This window comes from Dipodomys spectabilis, unplaced genomic scaffold (assembly GCF_019054845.1).
Source record: "Dipodomys spectabilis isolate Male_0828 unplaced genomic scaffold, ASM1905484v1 ptg000652l, whole genome shotgun sequence".
In the NCBI taxonomy this organism is placed as follows: Eukaryota; Metazoa; Chordata; class Mammalia; order Rodentia; family Heteromyidae; genus Dipodomys; species Dipodomys spectabilis.
In genome coordinates, this window is record NW_024871329.1 from 274,949 (window position 1) to 300,109 (window position 25,161).

At 57.8% G+C, this 25,161-nt stretch overlaps 3 protein-coding genes across 4 annotated transcripts; all 3 read left to right on the top strand.

The window, feature by feature from the left end:
- On the top strand, positions 1–657 carry LOC122101312 (keratin-associated protein 10-3-like). Its single transcript, XM_042671681.1, has one exon. It carries the CDS (start codon positions 1–3, stop codon positions 655–657), a length of 657 nt encoding a protein of 218 aa, XP_042527615.1.
- An 11,442-nt stretch (positions 658–12,099) lies between these two features.
- LOC122101309 (keratin-associated protein 10-3-like) lies at positions 12,100–12,914 on the top strand. 2 transcript variants are annotated; one of them, XM_042671676.1, is made up of 2 exons: positions 12,100–12,494; positions 12,555–12,914. In XM_042671676.1, the coding sequence occupies exons 1-2, from the start codon at positions 12,100–12,102 to the stop codon at positions 12,850–12,852; spliced, it is 693 nt and encodes a 230-aa protein (XP_042527610.1). In that variant the 3' UTR covers positions 12,853–12,914. The 2 variants fall into 2 exon arrangements, with proteins under 2 accessions (XP_042527610.1, XP_042527611.1); XM_042671677.1 differs by having other exon boundaries at positions 12,102–12,464; positions 12,525–12,914.
- Positions 12,915–20,775: 7,861 nt separating this feature from the next.
- On the top strand, positions 20,776–21,519 carry LOC122101310 (keratin-associated protein 10-12-like). The gene has a single exon (XM_042671678.1). The coding sequence runs from the start codon at positions 20,776–20,778 to the stop codon at positions 21,517–21,519; it is 744 nt and encodes a 247-aa protein (XP_042527612.1).
- Positions 21,520–25,161: the final 3,642 nt, after the last annotated feature.

A 25,161-nucleotide genomic window follows, 5' to 3' on the forward strand; every position in this document is an offset into this window, starting at 1 on the left:
ATGGCCGCCTCCACCATGTCCGTCTGCTCCGACGCCTGCACCCACGCCTCCTGGCAGGTGGACGACTGTCCAGAGAGCTGCTGCGAGCCCTGCGGCGCCCCCAGCTGCTGCCAGCCCCGCGGCTGCGCCCCCGCCCCCTGCCTCACCTTCCTCTGCTCCCCAGCGGGCTGTGCGTCCAGCCCCTGCTGCCAGTCCGTCTGCGCCAGCTGCTGCACACCCTCCTGCTGCCAGCCGTCTAGCTGCCAGCCCTGCTGCTGCCCCTGCTCAGCCTGCCAGCCGTCCTGCTGCGTGCCTGTGTGCTGTAAGCCTGTCTGCTGTAAGCCCGTGTGCTGCAGGCCAGTGTGTTGTGTGCCTGTGTGCTGCACACCCGTGTGCTGTGAGCCCGTGTGCTGCGGGGCTTCCTCCTGCTGCTGCCAGCCGTCCAGCTGCCAGCCCTGCTGCCGCCCCTGCTCGCCCTGCCCGCCGTCCTCCAGCGTGTCCCTGCTGTGCAGGCCCGTGTGCAGGCCCGCCTGCTGCGTGCCCACCTCCTCCTGCTGTGCCCCCTGCTGCCAGCCCGGCTGCTGCCGCCCGGCGGCCTCGTGCGTGTCCCTGCTGTGCCGCCCTGCCTGCTCCAGCCAGGCCTGCTGTGGCGGCTCCCCGGGCCAGTGCAGCTGCTGATGGGCACGGCCCGGGGCTATGGGTGCTGGTCCTGCCTGTGCCCCACACAGCCCCGCACCCTGCTCCTACCTGGGTGGGGGTGCCGGTGTCCTCTCTGTTGACCTCTGTGTGCTGGAGCCACACTGCCCTAAGGCGACCCCGCTCTTGTCACATGACCTGACCCCCACTGGCCACTCTTCCTGAAGCTCAATAAATGCTCTGCTCAGCCCTTCTCCTGTTACATGTGACACTGACCACTATTGGTGACCAACAGGGGCCTCAGGCCTTGGGATCTTGCCAGACAGACCTCACTGCTGCCGCTGGACGCCCAGGGGCTCTGAGGCCCTGGCTGCGCAGTGGCTTTTCCTGACCTGGGACTGTCCTGCCCAGCAGTGGGCAGCAGTGGGGTGGGCTATGGTGGGGCGTCTCTGCGAGGCCCTCCTCCCATGGGAGCGGTGCTGTTCCCTGACCAGGAGGGGGCCAGGAAGCACTGCATGACCTCAGCAAGCATGCTCAGCCCCCACGAGCTGTCAGGTGACCAGCGTGCAAGCCTGGTTCCTGACTAGCCCCATGGGGGCAGCAAAGCCTGCCCCATCCCCTCTCCCCACTCCCCACCACCTGTGTCTGCAGCTTGCAGGCATGCACCCTGCCTGCACGCCACAGGTGCACATCACACCTGCATACCATCCCTGCACACCACAGGTGCACATCACACCTGCATACCATCCCTGCACACCACGCCACAGGTACACATCACACCTGCATACCATCCCTGCACACCACGCCACAGGTGCACATCACACCTGCATACCATCCCTGCACACCACGCCACAGGTGCACATCACCTCTGCATACCATCCCTGCTGACCACGCCACAGGCGCACATTACACCTGCATACCATCCCTGCACACCACGCCACAGGTGCACATCACACCTGCATACCATCCCTGCATACCACGCCACAGGTGCACATCACACCTGCATACCATCCCTGCACACCACGCCACAGGTGCACATCACACCTGCATACCATCCCTGCACACCACGCCACAGGTGCACATCACACCTGCATACCATCCCTGCTGACCACGACACAGGTGCACATCACACCTGCATACCATCCCTGCTGACCACGACACAGGTGCACATCACCTCTGCATACCATCCCTGCACACCACGCCACAGGTGCACATCACACCTGCATACCATCCCTGCACACCACGCCACAGGTGCACATCACACCTGCATACCATCCCTGCACACCACGCCACAGGTGCACATCACACCTGCATACCATCCCTGCACACCACGCCACAGGTGCACATCACACCTGCATACCATCCCTGCTGACCACGACACAGGTGCACATCACCTCTGCATACCATCCCTGCACACCACGCCACAGGTGCACATCACACCTGCATACCATCCCTGCTGACCACGCCACAGGCGCACATTACACCTGCATACCGTCTCTGCTGACCATGCTACAGATACACATCACACCTGCATACCATCCCTGCTGACCACTCCACAGGTGTACATTACACCTGCATACCATCCCTGCTGACCATGCCACAGGCGCACATTACACCTGCATACCATCCCTGCACACCACAGGCGCTCATCACACCTGCATACCATCCCTGCACACCACACCACACGTGCACATCACACCTGCATACCATCCATGCTGAGCACAGGTGCACATCACACCTGCATACCATCCCTGCACACCACGCCACAGGTGCACATCACACCTGCATACCATCCCTGCTGACCACGACACAGGTGCACATTACACCTGCATACCATCCCTGCACACCACGCCACAGGTACACATCACACCTGCATACCATCCCTGCACACCACGCCACAGATGCACATCACACCTGCATACCATCCCTGCACACCACAGGTGCACATCACAACTGCATACCATCCCTGCTGACCACGCCACAGGTGCACATTACACCTGCATACCATCCCTGCTCACCACAGGTGCACATCACACCTGTATACTATCCCTGCACACCACGCCACAGGTGCACATCACACCTGCATACCATCCCTGCACACCACGCCACACGTGCACATCACAACTACATACCATCCCTGCTGACCACAGTTGCACATTGCACCTGCATACCATCCCTGCTGACCACGCATAGGTGCACATCACACCTGCATACCATCCCTGCTGACCACAGTTGCACATTGCACCTGCATACCATCCCTGCTGACCACAGGTGCACATCACACCTGCATACCATCCCTGCACACCACGCCACAGGTGCACATCACACCTGCATACCATCCCTGCACACCACATGTGCACGTCACACTCTGCACACCCCAGTGGCATGCAACATGACTAGACGCAGAACCACCCCAGAGACTGGCCAGGCTCCCCTTGGGCCCCCGAGTCAGGGCTTCGCAGGCTCCGCTCAGCACCCTGCACCCACAGACACCAACCTGAGCCGGGTAGCTGCCGCGAGCCACCGAGCAGCACACTGTCAGGGAACCAGCACTCACGGCGCACCTCAAAAGAAAGCTGCTGCTGACAGCCAGGGCGTGAACCGCGCGGCCCACTGCACACAGACACGGCGACCGCGCACAATGGCGGCGTGACACTTCCTAAAGTTCAGGGCATCGAGGAACAGATCTCAGCGATACTGCAGTGGAAGCGGAATGTCTTGTTTTTTAAATAAATCTCAGTGAGCTCCAAGAGAATACAGACAGCTAAATTAGAAAGAGAGCAAAGGATATGAATGAAAATGTCAACAAAGAGGTAGACATGTTTTAAAAATAACCAACTAGAGATGTTAGAAAGGAAGATGTCTGAAAAATCTGATTTTATAAGTCTGAATAACAAGCTAGATAAAGCAAAGCAACGAACATCAGAGCCTGAAGACAAGTCTTTGGAATATCGCAGTCAGAAACAAATTGGCAGCATCCAAGAGTTCAGGGACAACACTAGAAGATTAAATACCTATCCAGGCACAGCAGCTCACCCCTGTACTTAGCTACTCAGGAGGCAGAAATTGGGAGGATCATGGTTTCAGACCAGCCAGGGTAAAAGGTTAGTGAGACTTTCATCTTAACCAACAGAAAGCCGGGCATGGGGTGAGCTGTGACCTCAGCTCTACGGGGGCAAAAGCAGGAACACTAATATCCACATTGTGCCAGGCCTAAGTCCAGGACCCGGTTTGAAAAATTACTATAAACAGAAAGGCCTCAAGCGTGACTCTGAGGGCAGAGTGCCTGCCAGGCAGGCTGCTGTGAGTTCAAACCCCAGCACTGCCAAAAAGGGAAAAACCACAATTGAAGGAGGAGGAGGAGGAGCAGGAAAGAGAGGAAGAGGAGGAGGAGGAGGAGGAGGAGGAGGAGGAGGAGGAGGAGGAGGAGGAAGGAGAGGAGGAGGAGGAAGAGGAGGAGGAGGAGGAGGAGGAGGAGGAGGAGGAGGAGGAGGAGGAGGAGGAGGAGGAGGAAGAGGAGGAAGGTTTAGGGGCCATAGCCAGGGCACAGTACCAGACGACGTTGGACCCTCGGGAAGATGGCACCAAGCCAGGCCACGAGGCACCGCCGCCGGGAAGATCCTCACCACACAGCGCAGAGAAACCCCTCAGAGGGGGGGCGAGGAAAGAAGTTCAAACTCATTTAAATGCCTGCTGGCCGCCCGGGAGATCTATAGCAGATTCCTCCAAAGACACCCGCGAGTCCCACAACACGCGCGGCCACCTGGCCTTCTAGCCAGCACACGGCTCTGACTTCTAGAACACACCACATCCTGCACAGCAAGTGAAAACCTGAACCCATAAGTTGCACCTTTTCTGGGCCCCTCACGGAGGGCGAGGCAGAGACCAGGGGCGAGGCAAGCTGCGGAAGCCATGCACATGCCCTGAGACCGGACAACAGGCTTTCCCCACTTTTTTCCATAATGTGGGTTTTGAATATTTTTATATTTTTGTTGTTATTATAAAGGTGACATACGGAAGGGTCCCAGTTAGGTAAGTCAGGCAAAGAGCACATTTCTTGTTGGGTGCCAGAGGTTCACACCTATATTCCCAGCTACTCAGGGGGCTGAGATCTGAGGATCATGGCACAGCCAGCCCAGGCAGAAAAGTCCCTCTGAGACTCTAATCTGTAATTAACCACTCACAACCCAGAAGTAGTGCTGTGGCTCAAAGTGGTAGAGTGCCAGCCTTGAGCAAAAGAGCTCAGGGACAGCACCCAGGCCCCAAGTTCAAGCCTGATGACTGACACATACGCACAAAAAGAGTACGCTTCTTTTTGGACAACGCCACCCCTCCCTCACTCTCTCCCAGTGTTCCCCTCCCTCCCCGCCCATTGGATGTAGAGCTCATTTTCAACAGTGTCCACTGAGTACCACTGCTGTATTTGTTCATCCTTTGTCCCTGCATTTCTGTGCCTCCCCAAAGTCAGATAAACAAACAGGCAAAAAGAACAAAAACAACAACAAAGAAAAAAGTGTTTCCATGTGACAGCATGCTTCTGGACATATAGAATGTGCTTGTCATTATTAAGGTGACGTACAAGGGGTCACCATTTCCTAAGTCAGGTAACAAGTTCATTTCTTTTCTGGACGGTGTCATCCCTACCTTCACTCTTCCTCCGTGTCCCCTCCTCCCCCCCCCCCTCCGTCCTGCCCCACCACGGCCATGTCCATAGTTACCCGGGTCATTCCCACAGCGTGTACACTGAGCAGCAGGACGGTCCCCTCCTCCCCCGCCCCCCCCTTACCCCCCCCACGGCCATGTCCATAGTTACCCGGGTCATTTCCACAGCGTGTACACTGAACAGCAGGACGGTCCCCTCCTCCTCTCCCCCACCCCCCCCCCACCACGGCCATGTCCATAGTTACCCGGGTCATTTCCACAGCGTGTACACTGAGCAGCAGGACGGTCCCCTCCCCCTCTCCCCCACCCCGCCCCACCACGGCCATGTCCATAGTTACCCGGGTCATTTCCACAGCGTGTACACTGAGCAGCAGGACGGTCCCCTCCTCCCCCGCCCCCCCCCCCACGGCCATGTCCATAGTTACCCGGGTCATTTCCACAGCGTGTACACTGAACAGCAGGACGGTCCCCTCCTCCCCCGCCCCCCCTTACCCCCCCCACGGCCATGTCCATAGTTACCCGGGTCATTTCCACAGCGTGTACACTGAACAGCAGGACGGTCCCCTCCTCCTCCCCCCCCCCCCCGCCCTGCCACGGCCATGTCCATAGTTACCCGGGTCATTTCCACAGCGTGTACACTGAACAGCAGGACGGTCCCCTCCTCCTCCCCCGCCCCCCCCCCACGGCCATGTCCATAGTTACCCGGGTCATTTCCCACAGAGTGTACACTGAGCAGCAGGACGGTCCCCTCCTCCTCTCCCCCCTTTCCCCCCCGCCACGGCCATGTCCATAGTTACCCGGGTCATTTCCACAGCGTGTACACTGAGCAGCAGGACGGTCCCCTCCTCCCCCACCCCCCCCCCCACGGCCATGTCCATAGTTACCCGGGTCATTTCCCACAGCGTGTACACTGAACAGCAGGACAGTCCCCTCCTCCCCCGCCCCCCCCCCCCACGGCCATGTCCATAGTTACCCGGGCCATTTCCACAGCGTGTACACTGAGCAGCAGGACGGTCCCCTCCTCCCCCCCCCCCCCGCCCCGCCACGGCCATGTCCATAGTTACCCGGGCCATTTCCACAGCGTGTACACTGAGCAGCAGGACGGTCCCCTCCTCCTCTCCCCCCCCCCCCGCCCCCCACGGCCATGTCCATAGTTACCCGGGTCATTTCCACAGCGTGTACACTGAACAGCAGGACGGTCCCCTCCTCCCCCGCCCCCCACGGCCATGTCCATAGTTACCCGGGCCATTTCCACAGCGTGTACACTGAGCAGCAGGACGGTCCCCTCCTCCTCTCCCCCCCCCCGCCCCCCACGGCCATGTCCATAGTTACCCGGGTCATTTCCACAGCGTGTACACTGAGCAGCAGGACGGTCCCCTCCTCCCCCCCCCCCCCGCCCCGCCACGGCCATGTCCATAGTTACCCGGGCCATTTCCACAGCGTGTACACTGAGCAGCAGGACGGTCCCCTCCTCCTCTCCCCCCCCCCCCGCCCCCCACGGCCATGTCCATAGTTACCCGGGTCATTTCCACAGCGTGTACACTGAACAGCAGGACGGTCCCCTCCTCCCCCGCCCCCCACGGCCATGTCCATAGTTACCCGGGCCATTTCCACAGCGTGTACACTGAACAGCAGGACGGTCCCCTCCCCCTCTCCCCCACCCCGCCCCACCACGGCCATGTCCATAGTTACCCGGGTCATTTCCACAGCGTGTACACTGAACAGCAGGACGGTCCCCTCCTCCTCAGCCCCTCTCTCCCCCCCCCCGCCCCCGCCATGGCCATGTCCATAGTTACCTGGGTCATTTCCACAGCGTGTACACTGAGCAGCAGGACGACTTCTGTTCGCCCTCCTCCCTCCCTCTCTGTGCTGCCCCCATGTGGCCCCTAAATAGAAAAAAAAAGCACAAGCAAACACCACCACCACCACCTACTAACACCAACAAGAAGCATGCTTCCACTCCCAACATTCGTTTTGAAAATAGTATTTTGGATGCTCAGAGAAGCCACACTTGGGTTCCTCCCCTCGGCAGTCCTCCTTACTCTCACCGCGCGGGAATGCCTAGAGTTCTGTGTCATTTACCAGGTCCTGTGCCCCGTGTATTTTAGATCTAGCTTCCACGTAAGAGAGGAGACGTGTGCTTCAGGCCTCTCTGGCATGATTTTGAGGAAGTCAGCAGGGAAATTTAAAAACGCCTTGAAACAAACAGAAACAGAAGCACACACACCAAACGGCGGGACCCAGCGGGAAGCGCTGCTCAGAGAGTAGGGTGAGTCAGCTTTTTCAAAATGGAGAGAATGGGTGGTTGTGTGGGGGGTGAATGCATTTAACGCCACTGGACTTTAAGCTTTAAGATCCTACGTAGTATGTGTATTTTCCTGCAATGGAAAAACATTCCAAGTGTTTGGAGAACAAACTGCCAAATCTTCCCAAATGTGATGGACCTACACATCTACACGTCCAAGGAACAAACTAGAATTGATCCATACAGAGCCGGGTGCCACTGGCTCACGCCCAAGACCCCAGCTACTCAGGACGCTGAGATCTGAGGATCTTGGTTCAAGGCCAGCCCAGGCATGAAAGTCTGTGAAACTCTTCTCTCCAATTAATCACCCAAAAAGCCAACACGAGGCTGTGGTTCAGGTGGTAGAGCACTAGCCCTGAGCACTAGCCCAGAGTTCAAGCCCCAGCATAGACACAACACAACACAAGCTTAGGAGGGTAGCTCAGAGGCTCAGCGCTTGGCTAGTGTGTGCAAGGGGCTTGGTTTAGCTCCCAGTGCCACGAAAGGAAAACAAAACGAGGGAGAAGTCATGACTGTCTGGGGTAGAAGATGAGAGGGCCGCTCACTAGCCCGTCACGTCACAGTAGCGGTGAGGCAGGCTGACCCGAGCGCGGCCAGACAGAGAATACCAGCGCACGTCTCAGTGTTAGCACGTCGGCACGTTGGTGTCTGCAGGAGCTTGGGGGGGGGGCTGCACACGTGTTATCTAACGTGGGGGGGCTGCACACGTGTTATCTAATGTGTGTGTGTGTAAGTCCCTGCACACGTGTTATCTAACGTGTGGGGGGGCTGCACACGCGTTATTTAACGAACGTGTGTGCGTGTGGGCTGCACCCGCGTTACCTAACTTGTGTATGTGTAGGCTGGTCCCTGCACACACATTATCAACTTGTGCATGTGTGTAGGTCCCTGCACACGCATTATCTAACTTGGGGGGGTCTGGCCCCTGCACACGCATTATCTAACTTGGGGGGGGTCTGGCCCCTGCACACGCATTATCTAACTTGTGCATGTGTATAGGTCCCTGCACACGCATTATCTAACTTGGGGGGGGGTCTGGCCCCTGCACACGCATTATCTAACTTGGGGGGGGGTCTGGCCCCTGCACACGCATTATCTAACTTGTGCATGTGTGTAGGTCCCTGCACACGCATTATCTAACTTGGGGGGGGTCTGGCCCCTGCACACGCATTATCTAACTTGGGGGGGGGTCTGGCCCCTGCACACGCATTATCTAACTTGTGCATGTGTGTAGGTCCCTGCACACGCATTATCTAACTTGGGGGGGGTCTGGCCCCTGCACACGCATTATCTAACTTGGGGGGGGTCTGGCCCCTGCACACGCATTATCTAACTTGGGGGGGTCAGGTCCCTGTGCATGCTTATCTAACTTGCCATTCACACGGTTTAAACCTTCCATCAGAAGACATTGGTGCTGGGAGCCCCGCTCTCACTTAGGATTTCTTCTCAGTCAAGCTAAAGCTTTGTCAAAACCAGTCAGCACAGAGGGAAGGCGGGCCTTGTGTGTCTGGTTCTGTCGCCCAGCGTCCTTTCAAGGTGCACTCAGGATTGTCACAGGGTCAGAGCGTGTTCTTTTCTGGGAGTGATTTTCCTCCACACAGATAGCTGGCGTCGGGCGGATCCACACCTCGAATGCTGAGCGCTGATGTTTCCCTGTGGGAGTGTGAACTTGTGCGCATTTTTGTTTGCACGATTCTGTTCACTTCCTTTGGGTGCCATGGCAGGGGTGTGTGTAATTCTGTGTCCAGCTGCCTAGGGAAGGCCAGGCCGGTTCCGCGACATCTGCACCCCCCTCCACCCGCTACTGGCTAAGCAGGGGGTCTCTTGAGTGTGCTCACACCACGGTCCTCCTCGCTCAGCCCCTCAGGTAGCAAGAACTGCAGGAGTGAAGCCAGCGCCCAGCGCGTGTTCTTCATGTGTTCTGGGTGTGAGCTTCCGGGGTTCCCACGTTCCACGCGCTATCATCTTAGCTCTTGATTTGTTTTCCCTTGCACAGAGCATCTTGAATTGTGATGAAGTCTGATTTCCCTGCTTTCTTTTCCTCTCTTGTTGCTTATGCTTTCTTCCCTTCATGTTTCCTTCTCAAAGTCCTTGAGTTCCTGTGTTTAGGTCTTTTTTTTTAATCCACTGTGAGTTAATCTTCAGATGTGATGTGAGTGTGGCACTGTGTGTGTTGGAAGACTCAGAATCGGTCCATGGACCGACATGCCAGCACCTCTGCCTTCATTCCCACAGTTTGGAAGTAAATCATATTTTTTGAGCATCTTCATGAGTTTGGACTAGCTCGGTGGTGGAAGGTCCCACGCTCGCGTGGATTGTACTTCTTGTTTTCTGATTTGCACCTCCCTCAGTTTTCCTTGCCTAAGTTCTCTGCTACGTCCAGTCTGGGTCGAGGGTCCGTGGCTGGTCTCTGACCTGAGGGTGGGGTTGAGGACCTGTGGCTGGTGGCGGTGTGGGCCTCTGTGTCTGGTCTCTGACCTGAAGTCAAGCTGTGGGCCTGCACACCAGTGTTATGTCACCCTGGGCAGTGTGGCACCAGTCCTCTCTGATTGCTGTGCGTCTGGTGGGTTTGTCTTCATCAGGAGAAGGTGTTGGCTTTTGTTAACTGGCTTTTCTGAATCCACGGAGATGGGCCTGTGGTCTGCCTCCATTCTGTGTCTGAGTCCCAGAGGTGGATTTTCAAACGTCCTGGTCGGTCCCCATGTGTCTGGCTGTGAAATCCGGGCGCCTGCTGCTCCGTTTCCTTGCTTTGTATTTTTGTGAAGGGTTTTTGAATCCGTATGTATAAAAGACAGTGAAACAGTTACTTTTTGCTTGTTTTGTTTTAGTAGGGAAATGCTGACCACACAGTGATTTCAGAAGTGTTCCTCTTTTATGTGGTAGAAGTTTAGAAGGGGGTGAGCATTCTTTTCTCCCTCTGTGTTGTCCCACAGAGACACCCTGTGTCTCTGCGCTTTTCTTTGGGGACGTTTTTTGGCTAGTGATCTAAGGCTCACTGTTCAAAGCCAACCCAGGCAGGAAAGTCTGTGAGTCACTTATCTCCAATTAACCACCAAAAACCAAGAGTGGAGCATGGCTCAAGTGATAGAACATGAGCCTTGAGCAAAAAAGCTCAGGGACAGTGCCCAGGCCCCAATTTCAAGTCCCAAGCCTGGTACTATAAAATAGTTATGAATCAGATAACGGCATTAAATATCAATCCATCAAGAATATAAGATCACTGTGAACATTTATGTACCTAACATGTAGATCCAGAAACAGGAAGCAGAAGTGGAAAGAACCAAGAAAGAAATAGCTCCACAAACCACTTCTGCTAACAAAGAGGTCATATGACACGAGTCGAAGACAAAAGTCATGTCATGACACCGACGTCTTGAAGAACACAGTGAACCAACCAGGCTGCGTGGACTGGTGAAGCTCTCTGCCCAACAGCAGCTGAGGACCCCTCCCAGCTGTCCAGAGAGCCCGCCTGCCCGGCCAACACCATGCCCGAGACCGCACAGACGCGGTGTTCACGGTCCTGACCCCGGGGTCGGCGGGGCGTGGTGGGAAGGTCCCGACCTGGTGGGTGTCTGGCAGGGGAGCTCTGAACCTGGTTCAGATTTCTCAGTCTGATTTTTGTCTCCCCATCCCTGCCCTTCCCCCTCCACTGCCCTGGGCAGGACCTCTGGCCGGAGGGGCTCCCTGCCTGTCCAGCCTGCTCTTTACCCCCACAAGGCCGACAGGATGCTGGGAAATGGGTTCCCACTGAGCCACCCGCCAGCCAAGCCGGGACAGTCATCCCATAGAGGGCATGATCATGCCTGCCCATCCTTGGGCCAGAGCCGCTGCCCAGCTGACCACGTGTGTCCTTTAGCATCTCCAGGTGACCCTCCTCCTCGCCCCCCTCCACCAGGCTGTGTCGCCCTCCCCTGACCACCTCTCCCGTGCACGTGGCGGCTCCAGTGGGCCTTGGATGGACAGGAAGGTCAGGCTTGGTGTCGAATTTGTGTGTCCTACAAACACACCCACTTCCCGGAGACCAGGCCAGGGTGGACGCCGGTGTCCTCCCCAGGGAGAGATCCAGGCCAGTGCCTGCAACAGCACCAGACCACAGCGACCCAGAGCCCCCAGGAGGGCTGTTCTTCCGCTGTCTGGGCGCAGACGCTCAGTTCTGTCCATCTGACCCGGCTGAGGCCACCGGCGCAGAGGCTGGGGACAGAGTGTCCCACAGGAGCCCGGGCAGGCCGCTGGCGGTGAGGCCTGGGAGGAGGACGCGGTCAGCCCTGCCACCGTCCCCACGGGTCCTGAGATGCCCAGCAGAGCCACGCGCAGGCCCCAGCCCCGCCCAGCACCAGGAAGTTTACGAGCTGAGCCCTAATGAAGGTCCTCGTGCACCCAGAGCAACATGGAAAGGGAAGGACCTGAGGCTCCAGACAGACAAACACACCGCAGGGGAGAAAAGCCCAGGGGCAGGGCACCCCCCACCCACCCACTCCCCCACAGTCAGACCCTCAGCTCCTCCCAGCCCCGCCGCCATGGCCGCCTCCACCATGTCCGTCTGCTCCAGTGACCTGAGCTATGACAGCCGGGTCTGCCTGCCCGGCTCCTGCGATTCCTGCACCGACGCCTCCTGGCAGGTGGACGACTGCCCAGAGAGCTGCTGCGAGCCCTGCGGCGCCCCCAGCTGCTGCCAGCCCCGCGGCTGCGCCCCCGCCCCCTGCCTCACCTTCCTCTGCTCCCCAGCGGGCTGTGCGTCCAGCCCCTGCTGCCAGTCCGTCTGCGCCAGCTGCTGCACACCCTCCTGCTGCCAGCCGTCTAGCTGCCAGCCCTGCTGCTGCCCCTGCTCAGCCTGCCAGGCATCCTGCTGCATGCCTGTCTGCTGTAAGCCCGTGTGCTGCGAGCCCATGTGCTGCACACCCGTGTGCTGTGAGCCCGTGTGCTGTGAGCCTGTGTGCTGCAGACCCGTGTGCTGTGAGCCTGTGTGCTGCAGACCCGTGTGCTGTGAGCCCGTGTGCTGCGGGGCTTCCTCCTGCTGCTGCCAGCCGTCCAGCTGCCAGCCGTCCAGCTGCCAGCCCTGCTGCCTCCCCTACCCGCCGTCCTCCAGCGTGTCCCTGCTGTGCAGGCCCATGAGCAGGCCCACCTGCTGCGTGCCCACCTCCTCCTGCTGTGCCCCCTGCTGCCAGCCCGGCTGCTGCCGCCCGGCGGCCTCATGCGTGTCCCTGCTATGCCGCCCTGCCTGCTCCCGCCAGGCCTGCTGTGGCGGCTCCCCGGGCCAGTGCAGCTGCTGAGCTCTAGAGTGTCCTCTAAGTCCTGTCCTCACCACAGCGTCACTCCACTTCCTGCCCCACAACCTGCCAGCCACAGGGCACAAGGGACCCCTCCCTCAGGGACCATCTGCCCCTTGCTGGCCAGGAGTCCTGCTGCTCCCAGGATCTGCCCTGGAGGATGCCCCTCCCAGCTGGTCTAGCTACTCCTGAGCCATAACCCGCCCTCCCCTCCCGGCCACTCCCCCACGCCGTCTCCCCACTGGTCCTAATAAAGCTGCTCAGCATCACCCCGCCTCTGTCCTGGCTTCAATGTGGGGATGTGGAGGGGGAGGTGCAGGTCTAGGTGGTGCTGAGAGCCCCTCAGGCCGGCCCCCCGGGGACCTGTGGGGCTCAGCCCCAGGTCCACTGGGCCCCTCAGGGGGAGTCCTGGGAACCAAGACCAAGATTTCCCAGGGAAGCCAAGACCTCCGCACTACACTTGACCTTCACACCTGGGCCTGGACTCACTTCCCGGTCCTCCACAGAGGCCCTCCAGGGACAAGGTCCCGCCTGGGCCTGGCTCCCCGGGCCTCACCAGCTTGTCTCCCACAGTGACCTTGCTGGGATGGCAGCCTCCCACTGCCCCACTGCCCGCAGGTGCAGAGGGTCAATGGCCCCACAGCAGGAGCCTCTGCAGGCCAGGAGGCCAGCCCGGCAGAAACGGCCACAGGACTGCCTCATCCACATGGTAGGACACTGAGCTGGCGCTGTGAGCAGAGCGACAGGGGGCAGCCAGGCCGGCGGCAGGGGGCAGCCAGGCCGGCGGCAGGGGGGCCAGCAGAGCTCGCGTGGACCCCAAATTCATCCTGAAGTGCGGGCACGATCCTGCCAAGTTCTCAAATACAAGTTAACAATGCCAACAAAATGGAACTTCAGTCTGTCTTCAAAAGACACGGACTTTTGTGTGCTAGTTCAGCATGAAGGCCTTGGCGAGCGCCACGCTCACGCCTTGATCCCAGCTACTCAGGAGGCTACAATCTGGAGGATCACAGTAGAAAGCCAGCCTGGACAGAAGAGTCTGAGACTCGATCTCCAAAATAAGGAGCAAAACACCAGACTGGAAGCATGGCTCTGGTGGTAAAATACCCCAGGAGTAAAAAAGCCAAGTGAGAGCATGAATGAGGTCCTGAGTGCAAGCTCAGACAGACACACAGACACGCGCTCTGCGCACACGTGCATGCACACACACCCCCAAGCTTAGCATAAGCCACAGGTATTCTGGATTTATGTAGAAAAACAGGCAGAATTCTAGTGCCAAAACCAGCAGAGAGAGTGAGAAAGAGACAGACAGAGATAGGAGACCTCAGAGGGGAGAGATGGAGAAAGATAAAGAGGAGAGAGCAAGAGGTGGGAAGGGGAGGGAGGGGAGGGGGGGGGGGAAGTAAGACCGACACACTGTAGATCCAGCTCATAGAAACACATGAAGTAAGAGATTCTAAAGAGAAGATTAGGATAGGCAAACCTGCCCCAAAGAACCTGAGTCCTATGTCTCTTCGTTACAGAAAACAATGCAGATGTCCCTTTGCTAGAACTAGAAGGCAGACGTGGTACATGCCTGTAACCCCAGCACTCGGGAGGCAGAGCAGGAGGCCAGCTGGGCACCAGGGTGGGCTCCAGACCAGCCTGGTTCACAAACAACAACACAACACATTAGAAGTCGAGGCCCCACACCACCAGCAACACCAATTCTGGGTTTAAGTGCAAAGAAGTAGCCGGTTGCCGGTGGCTCACGCCTGTCATCCTAGCTACTGAGGAGGCTGAGATCTGAGGATCGCCACTCAAAGCCAGCCGGGGCAGGAACATCTGTAAAACTCTCATCTCCGATAAACCACTCAGAAAACCAGAAGTGGCGCTGTGGCTCAAGTGGTAGAGCACTGGCCTTGAGCTAAAGAACTGAGGGACAGCGCCCAGGCCCAGAGTTCAGGCCCACGACCAACCAAAATAAATAAATAAGTGCAAAGAAGTAAAGTGAGTATCGTGAGAGACAGCAGCAGCCCACCCACACCCATGTTCACCCCCACATAGGCCCCAAGCACACCCACACCCACGTTCACCCCCACATAGGCCCCAAGCACACCCACACCCACGTTCACCCCCACATAGGCCCCAAGCACACCCACGCACACCTACGTACACCCTACCCCACCCATGTTCACCCCCACATAGCTCCATGCACACCCACACCCACGTTCACCCCCACATAGGCCCCAAGCACACCCATGCACACCTATGTACACCCCACCCACACCCATGTTCACCCCCACATAGCCCCATACACACCCACGCACACCTACGTACACCCCACGCACACCCACGTTCACCCCCACATAGCTCCATGCATACCCACACCCACGTTCACCCCCACATAGGCCCATGCACACCCACACCCACGTTCACCCCCACATAGGCCCATGCACACCCACACCCACGTTCACCCCCACATAGGCCCCAAGCACACCCACACCCATGTTCACCCCCACATAGCTCCATGCACACCCACACCCACGTGCACCCCCACATAGCTCCATGCACACCCACACCCACGTTCACCCCCACATAGCTCCATGCACACCCACACCCACGTTCACCCCCACATAGCTCCATGCACACCCACACCCACGTTCACCCCCACATAGCTCCATGCACACCCACACCCACGTTCACCCCCACATAGCTCCATGCACACCCACACCCATGTTCACCCCCACATAGGCCCATGCACACCCACACCCATGTTCACCCCCAATTAGCTCCATGCACACCCACACCCACGTTCACCCCCACATAGCTCCATGCACACCCACACCCATGTTCACCCCCACATAGGCCCCAAGCACACCCATGCACACCTACATACACCCCCACATAGCCCCATGCACACCCACACCCACGTTCACCCCCACATAGCTCCATGCACACCCACACCCACGTTCACCCCCACATAGGCCCCAAGCACACCCACACCCACGTTCACCCCCACATAGCTCCATGCATACCCACACCCACGTTCACCCCCACATAGCCCCATGCACACCCACACCCACGTTCACCCCCACATAGCTCCATGCACACCCACACCCATGTTCACCCCCACATAGCTCCATGCACACCCACACCCATGTTCACCCCCACATAGCTCCATGCACACCCACACCCACGTTCACCCCCACATAGCTCCATGCACACCCACACCCATGTTCACCCCCACATAGGCCCCAAGCACACCCATGCACACCTACATACACCCCCACATAGCCCCATGCACACCCACACCCACGTTCACCCCCACATAGGCCCATGCACACCCACACCCACGTTCACCCCCACATAGGCCCATGCACACCCACACCCACGTTCACCCCCACATAGGCCCCAAGCACACCCACACCCACGTTCACCCCCACATAGCTCCATGCATACCCACACCCACGTTCACCCCCACATAGCCCCATGCACACCCACACCCACGTTCACCCCCACATAGCTCCATGCACACCCACACCCATGTTCACCCCCACATAGCTCCATGCACACCCACACCCATGTTCACCCCCACATAGCTCCATGCACACCCACACCCACGTTCACCCCCACATAGCTCCATGCACACCCACACCCATGTTCACCCCCACATAGGCCCATGCACACCCACACCCATGTTCACCCCCACATAGCCCCATGCACACCCACACCCACGTTCACCCCCACATAGCCCCATGCACACCCACACCCATGTTCACCCCCACATAGCCCCATGCACACCCACACCCACGTTCACCCCCACATAGCTCCATGCACACCCACACCCACGTTCACCCCCACATAGCCCCATGCACACCCACACCCACGTTCACCCCCACATAGGCCCATGCACACCCACACCCACGTTCACCCCCACATAGCTCCATGCACACCCACACCCATGTTCACCCCCACATAGCTCCATGCACACCCACACCCACGTTCACCCCCACATAGGCCCATGCACACCCACACCCATGTTCACCCCCACATAGCTCCATGCACACCCACACCCACGTTCACCCCCACATAGGCCCCAAGCACACCCACACCCACGTTCACCCCCACATAGCTCCATGCATACCCACACCCACGTTCACCCCCACATAGCCCCATGCACACCCACACCCACGTTCACCCCCACATAGCTCCATGCACACCCACACCCATGTTCACCCCCACATAGCTCCATGCACACCCACACCCATGTTCACCCCCACATAGCTCCATGCACACCCACACCCACGTTCACCCCCACATAGCTCCATGCACACCCACACCCATGTTCACCCCCACATAGGCCCATGCACACCCACACCCATGTTCACCCCCACATAGCCCCATGCACACCCACACCCACGTTCACCCCCACATAGCCCCATGCACACCCACACCCATGTTCACCCCCACATAGCCCCATGCACACCCACACCCACATTCACCCCCACATAGCTCCATGCACACCCACACCCACGTTCACCCCCACATAGCCCCATGCACACCCACACCCACGTTCACCCCCACATAGGCCCATGCACACCCACACCCACGTTCACCCCCACATAGCTCCATGCACACCCACACCCATGTTCACCCCCACATAGCTCCATGCACACCCACACCCATGTTCACCCCCACATAGCTCCATGCACACCCACACCCATGTTCACCCCCACATAGCTCCATGCACACCCACACCCATGTTCACCCCCACATAGCTCCATGCACACCCACACCCATGTTCACCCCCACATAGCTCCATGCACACCCACACCCACGTTCACCCCCACATAGGCCCATGCACACCCACACCCATGTTCACCCCCACATAGCTCCATGCACACCCACACCCACGTTCACCCCCACATAGGCCCCAAGCACACCCACACCCACGTTCACCCCCACATAGCTCCATGCACACCCACACCCATGTTCACCCCCACATAGGCCCATGCACACCCACACCCACGTTCACCCCCACATAGCTCCATGCATACCCACACCCACGTTCACCCCCACATAGCCCCATGCACACCCACACCCACGTTCACCCCCACATAGGCCCATGCACACCCACACCCACGTTCACCCCCACATAGCTCCATGCACACCCACACCCATGTTCACCCCCACATAGCTCCATGCACACCCACACCCATGTTCACCCCCACATAGCTCCATGCACACCCACACCCACGTTCACCCCCACATAGCTCCATGCACACCCACACCCATGTTCACCCCCACATAGGCCCATGCACACCCACACCCATGTTCACCCCCACATAGCCCCATGCACACCCACACCCACGTTCACCCCCACATAGGCCCCAAGCACACCCACACCCATGTTCACCCCCACATAGCTCCATGCATACCCACACCCACGTTCACCCCCACATAGCTCCATGCACACCCACACCCACGTTCACCCCCACATAGGCCCCAAGCACACCCACACCCATGTTCACCCCCACATAGCTCCATGCACACCCACACCCACGTTCACCCCCACATAGGCCCCAAGCACACCCATGCACACCTACATACACCCCCACATAGCCCCATGCACACCCACACCCACGTTCACCCACACATAGCCCCATGCACACCCACACCCACGTTCACCCCCACATAGCCCCATGCACACCCATGCACACCTACGTACACCCCCACATAGGCCCATGCACACCCACACCCATGTTCACCCCCACATAGCTCCATGCACACCCATACCTATGTTCACCCCCACATAGCTCCATGCACACCCACGCACACCTACGTACACCCCACCCACACCCATGTTCACCCCCACATAGCCCCATGCACACCCACACCCACGTTCACCCCCACATAGCTCCATGCACACCCACACCCATGTTCACCCCCACATAGGCCCATGCACACCCACACCCACGTTCACCCCCACATAGCCCCATGCACACCCACACCCATGTTCACCCCCACATAGCTCCATGCACACCCACGCACACCTACGTACACCCCACCCACACCCATGTTCACCCCCACATAGCCCCATGCATACCCACGCACACCTACGTACACCCCACCCACACCCATGTTCACCCCCACATAGCCCCATGCACACCCACACCCATGTTTACCCCCACATAGGCCCATGCACACCCACGCACACCTACGTACACCCCACCCACACCTCACACCCATGCACACCCACTCCACAGGCCATGCATGCCCACATCCATACCGTGATCATCCTACACTCACCCGTGCTCACCCCTGCATTCACCGTAGCCGACTTCACAGCGTGGATGGAGCGGCCATGCCGGCGGAGGCGCGCACTGGCACTGGGACTGAACTCCCGGTGGAATGCAGGGCCACCCCGACCGTGCTGTTCCACCGTCAGAGAATAGCATGGCCGTCACCGCGGGCTTGTCAGGTTCATGGAGACTGTGGCCTGGGGGGCAGGGGCTCTGCCATGAGGAGGACCACAGAATGGGGGTCACGGGGCAGGGTGGAGGTCATGGGACAGAGTGGGATCACGGGACAGGGTAGGGGTCACATGGCAGGGCTGGGGTCATGGGACAGGGTGGGGTCATGGACAGGATGGGGTCATGGGGCAGGGTGGGGTCTTGGGGCAGGGTAGGGGTCATGGGGCAGGGTTGGGGGTCATGGGACAGGGTTGGGGGTCATGGGGCAGGGTTGGGGGTCATGGGGCAGGGTTGGGGGTCATGGTGGGGGTCTTGTTCCACTTCCATCAAAGGACAGAGAAACAGCAAATCACTCTGGGAAATAAAAAAACTTTTAAGTAAATAAGTCAAACAATTGACTAGACATGGCTGAAGACTCAGATGTGAAAGGCAAAATAACAGGAAAATCCAGCCGGGCACGGCACTCAGCCGGTCATCCCAGCTACTCAGTAGACAGAGCTCTGAGGACCACGCCACGGTTCAAAGCCAGCCTGGGCAGGAAAGTCCGTGAGACTCTAATCGCCAATGAACCACCAAAAACTGGAAGTGGCGCTGTGGCTCAAGTGGTAGGGCGCTTGCCTTGAAGAGCTGAGGGAGAGTGCCCAGGCCCAGAGTTCAAGCCCCATGATGAACAACGACCAAAAATCAGGAAAATCTCCTGGAGGAAAGGTCAAAGGTAAGCCTGAAGAACTGAGGGGAAACGAGCAGACAGGAAAGGAAGGCCCGGAAGAGCTGGAGTCTCCCCAGCCAGGATTTTTACTCTCAAGGTGATGGAGGAGGGGTAAGGTCACACAGGTCGGGTGATGAGCGGCGGCTGGCGACCTCCCTACCCTTCCCTCATGTGTCTCTAGGTTCCCTCCCCGACCGGCCATTAGCTTATCCTGAAATAGCAGGAGACTTCCTGAGAGGAGTGTGAAGACTCCGAAAGCCAGAGTCCTCCTCGGCCCCAGAGCAGAGGAAGACAGAAATGGGGGGACCCACCGCAGGAGAGGAGGCCCCTCTCCCGGGGAGCCCGCCCATGTTCTCCTCCAGCGGCACAGGCGGAACCCGCCCGGCCCGGCCAGCTGTGTTCCTGAGACGTGCACATTTTTCTTCATGCTTATTGCTTTAAAGTGCCCAAGGCAATAAAAAAAACTGGGGATGGGTGTCATGCCGGGTCCCCCCCCCCCGCAGGAGAGGGGTCCACGTCTAAGCCCCCGGGAGCAGACAGCACCGGAGCCAAAGGAGGCAGAGGACGCGTCCTGGGGCAGGCGTGCAAAGAACCGGCACTAACAACCGGCCGCGGCCAGAGGCAGCACCACCAGGAAGGGAGGCTCGTAAACCTCGGCGGGGACAACAGACTGGGGTATAAAAGCCCACACATGCCCAGGCCCACACACTCACACACACTCCTCGCTCACACACACCCTCACTCCTCCAGACTCAGCCCGCCATGGCCGCCTCCACCATGTCCGTCTGCTCCAGTGACCTGAGCTATGACAGCCGGGTCTGCCTGCCCGGCTCCTGCGATTCCTGCACCGACGCCTCCTGGCAGGTGGACGACTGCCCAGAGAGCTGCTGCGAGCCCTGCGGCGCCCCCAGCTGCTGCCAGCCCCGCGGCTGCGCCCCCGCCCCCTGCCTCACCTTCCTCTGCTCCCCAGCGGGCTGTGCGTCCAGCCCCTGCTGCCAGTCCGTCTGCGCCAGCTGCTGCACACCCTCCTGCTGCCAGCCGTCTAGCTGCCAGCCCTGCTGCTGCCCCTGCTCAGCCTGCCAGCAGTCCTGCTGCGTGCCTGTCTGCTGTAAGCCTGTGTGCTGTGAGCCCGTGTGCTGCACACCCGTGTGCTGCAGACCCGTGTGCTGTGAGCCCATGTGCTGCACACCCGTGTGCTGCAGACCCGTGTGCAGTGAGCCCATGTGCTGCGGGGCTTCCTCCTGCTGCTGCCAGCCGACCAGCTGCCAGCCCTGCTGCCAGCCCTGCTGCCGCCCCTGCCTCCCCTGCCCGCCGTCCTCCAGCGTGTCCCTGCTGTGCAGGCCCGTGTGCAGGCCCGCCTGCTGCGTGCCCACCTCCTCCTGCTGTGCCCCCTGCTGCCAGCCCGGCTGCTGCCGCCCGGCGGCCTCGTGCGTGTCCCTGCTGTGCCGCCCTGCCTGCTCCCGCCAGGCCTGCTGTGGCGGCTCCCCGGGCCAGTGCAGCTGCTGATGGGTGCATGTCCGGCTCTCATGGGCTGCCTCTGCTCTGGGCATGACCCCTCAGGATCCCCTGGCCCCCAGAATCACCCCTCTGCCGAGGAGCAGCCACCCCTCTGTGGCCTGGCAGCAACCCGTCATCATGGTCCCTGGCCTCTCCAGTTCACACCTGCATTCATGTGACAAAAGCCAATTGCTGTAACCAATAAAGCGTGTGCACTGGGGACACATCCTGCGTTCTGAGCCTCCTCTGAGCCCAAGCCCAGCCCAGGCTGGGCTGTCGTCCACCGCCTATGAAATTCAGGCTTTGTTTGAGGAGGGTGCCCAGGATAGCGGGCCGCAGAGAGATGCTCGGCCCGGGCCGCCTCCACCCAGCCCCAACGTGTACGCCCTGCGCTCAGGCTCCAGAAGTTCCCGTGGACCCCAGAGAACTTGGGGCCGCCTGACATCCCTTTCCACTCAGGGCTTAAGGAGACACAAAGCAGGGGACACCGTGTGGACAGGGGGGAGGGTAGACAGGGCTGTGGTCCCGTGAACCCCCGTGGGAGGGGGGGACGGCCGGGCCAGCAGCCGGCCAAGCGCCAACAGCTAAGGGCAGGGATTTCCAACTGCCAGCAACCCGCTGAGGTGCCTCCGCCCCAGGCCTGAGCCCACGCTGGGGTCAGGGCTTGGAACCAGAAGAGCGGAGCTGCTGTGCCACCGGTGAGGACTCGGAGCTGCCCCTCGCTGGCGCCTCCTGTGGCAGCAGGCTCCGCACAAGCCTTACGACAGAGACACCGCCAACACGCGCTCGGGTGCCACACGGCCGCCGGTGTGAACGCTCCCGGCGGTCCGTGGTGCTCACCTGACACACGTGGAGAATGAGCCACTCAACTCGTGAACAGGACAGGAGGGGAAAACCAGGAGAGAGCACTGGGAGGTGCTCCTTACCTGGCTGGTGAAATGTTGGCCCCTCTGTACATCACCTTTATAATAGCAATAAAAACATGTGTTACAAAGTCAGTTGTTCAAACAACAATGAATGCTGGTGGGAATGTGAACTACTACAGCCACTTGGACAGCGGTCTGGAGGTTCCTTACAAAACCAAACATAGACCTTCCCTGTGACCCAGCCAGCATTCCTGGGCATCTACCCAGAGCATCACCAGCCAGGTTACTGTAAAGAAAGACACCTGCACACCCATGTTCACTGCTGCACTATTCACAATACAGTTATGGAGAGAGCCAGATGCCCCACTAAGGATGAGCAGATCAATAAAATGTGATGTTTGTACACAATGGAATTTTACACAGCCATTAGAACGAATAAGATTCTATCATTTGTTCACATATAGGAGGACCAAAAAGAGGATAATCTTAGGGGAGGAACACAATGCTATGTGCCTCTGATCATATAAAATAATCTTTGTAGAAATGAGCTCCAGGACCCGGGGACAAAAGTTTCTTTTCTATAATGTTTGGAAAGGTTGTGTCATTTTCAGGGAAATGGATGGATCTAGAGCAAACTCAGTAAGGTGAGCCAAACTTAGAGAGACAGATGGTGCATGTGGTGTCTCCCAAGTGGGGGCTAGATCTGAAGGCTGTGACTCCTTATTCACAAACGAGGAGACTAAAGGAAGACACCAGCTGGGGAGGAACCCAAGGTGTAACTCTCCTGAACATGTTAAATGCTATTTATTGAATTCCAGGAATCGAAAACATGGGTTATTTATGTTGCTTAAAAAAAAAAAAAAAACATCAGCCAGGCGCCAGAGATTCAGGCTGGTCATCTTAGCTACTCAGGATCTGAGGATTATGGTTCGAAGCCAACCATGGGCAAGGAAAGTCTGTGAGGCTTATCTCCAATAAACCACTCAGAAAAAGCTGGAAGTGGAGCTGTGGCTCAAGTGGTAGAGCACTACCCTTGAGCACAAAGAAGCTCAAGGACAGCACCCAAGCCCAGAGTTCAAGCCCTAGGACTAGCCAAAACTAAACTAAACTAAACTAAACCTGTCAGTGTAAGAGAGAGCCACATGCAAGTGAAGCTCAGTGGTAAACTTGTCTTACACGAGCAAGCCCTTAATTTGATCTCCTATATCACTCTCACTCACATACACACACACACACAGGTGAAGTCCAACTGGGTTTCTCTATCTGAAAGATGCAGGAAAGCAGTCAGTCCATTACAAGTCCACCGGAGGACAGAAAAGGCCTCCTGCTCTCCCCGTGGTTCGGCTGACCCACGTCTTTCTCCAGGCTTAGGGTCCACATGATCTGGAGCCTGCTCAACCTGACGCACTCCATCCTGCATTCCTCCTAGAGCAAACTGCTGATGAGGAATCCTCTCTACTTCTGTTTTTATGAGCACTCCCATTTTCTCTTCTAGCGATTTATCTTCCTGCGTATGGGATTCTGTGTTGTGGATTTCCTACGCCTGATTTGCGGACGTGCCATCGCCGCCCACTCCACACTGTCTCCACCGGGAAATCTACGGCCATCTCAGCTCTTTTGTGTGAGGTCTCACTCCATCGTCTTCAGGAGTCCCGTCTTATTTTTGGTTTCTGCTACCTTAGTATGAGGTCATTTGTGGTTTTCTTTATGTTTATGAGACTCTTGGATCTCTCTAGTTTGGTTTAAAAAATAAAATGTTTCCTCAAAAATTAGTTAATGGTTCAGTTACTTTCTCTGCCCCCCCCCAAGTGTGTTGGACTATGCTTGTATGTTGGACCATGATTTTGCTTCACTGGCCTCTTCTTTCTTAATTTTTCTTCACCCTTTTTCAGATTACATAATGTCTACCAGCATTATCTTCACATTCAGTGACTGTTTTATTTTTTGGTATTTGTGCTGGCATTGTGGCTTGAACTCAGGGCCCTGTGTTCTCAAGTCTGGCTTTCTACCTCTTAAGCCACACCTCCAACCTAGCTTTTGGTTGGTCAATTAGAAATGGAGTCTCACAGGCTTTTCTCCCCCCAGGCTTGCTATGAAGTGCAATTGTCTAATCTCAGCCTTCTGAGGTGCTAGGATGACAAATGTGAGTCTTGGGTACCTGGGTATCCTCAGAGAACTTTTCTATCAGGAGGCTCTGAACTCCACATTCCAGGTCCCCTAACAAAGGACTGTGACACCTGGTCCTTGGATACAACTGCCCTCCTGCACCCATGCATGGAGTGTGACTTCCCACCACCCAGGAAGATGCTGCTCTTGTGTCTCTCAGAGTCTCTTCCATGACTACTTCTGTTCAGCACACATGGTACCTGGAAGCCTTTCATCCCGGAGGCTAACTAAGCACTTTCCCCGCCGAAGCCCCCAGACTCTTTGACCTGATCCATTTTCTGTGGCAAGACACAGCCCTCTCCAGGATTTTTTCATACATTCATCCCTTTATTCATTTGTCCCCTATTCCCATTGCTGGTAGACGCATGAAACCAGAGCTGATGGCACACAGTATATGCCTATTAAATGAGCAAATGAATTCTTGTCAGCGATTATATGCCAGGGTTAGCTAACTTTCTGTGAAAGGCCAAACATAAATGTTTTAATTTTGCAAGATGGTGCAAAAGTAGCTGCTGGCAACACATATACAAATGGGCCTGCTGTGTTCCAACAAAGCTTTATTTATAAAAACAGGCAATGGGCCAAATGTGGTCCATAAACCATAGCTTGCCAACTTCTG

Bases quoted from the DNA above. Each gene is read 5' to 3' on its own strand.
- LOC122101312 (XM_042671681.1), top strand. From the start codon at position 1: ATGGCCGCCTCCACCATGTCCGTCTGCTCCGACGCCTGCACCCACGCC.
- LOC122101309 (XM_042671676.1), top strand. From the start codon at position 12,100: ATGGCCGCCTCCACCATGTCCGTCTGCTCCAGTGACCTGAGCTATGAC. The intron at 12,495-12,554 runs GCCCGTGTGCTG...TGTGTGCTGCAG, and splicing joins TGCACACCCGTGTGCTGTGA to ACCCGTGTGCTGTGAGCCCG.
- LOC122101310 (XM_042671678.1), top strand. From the start codon at position 20,776: ATGGCCGCCTCCACCATGTCCGTCTGCTCCAGTGACCTGAGCTATGAC.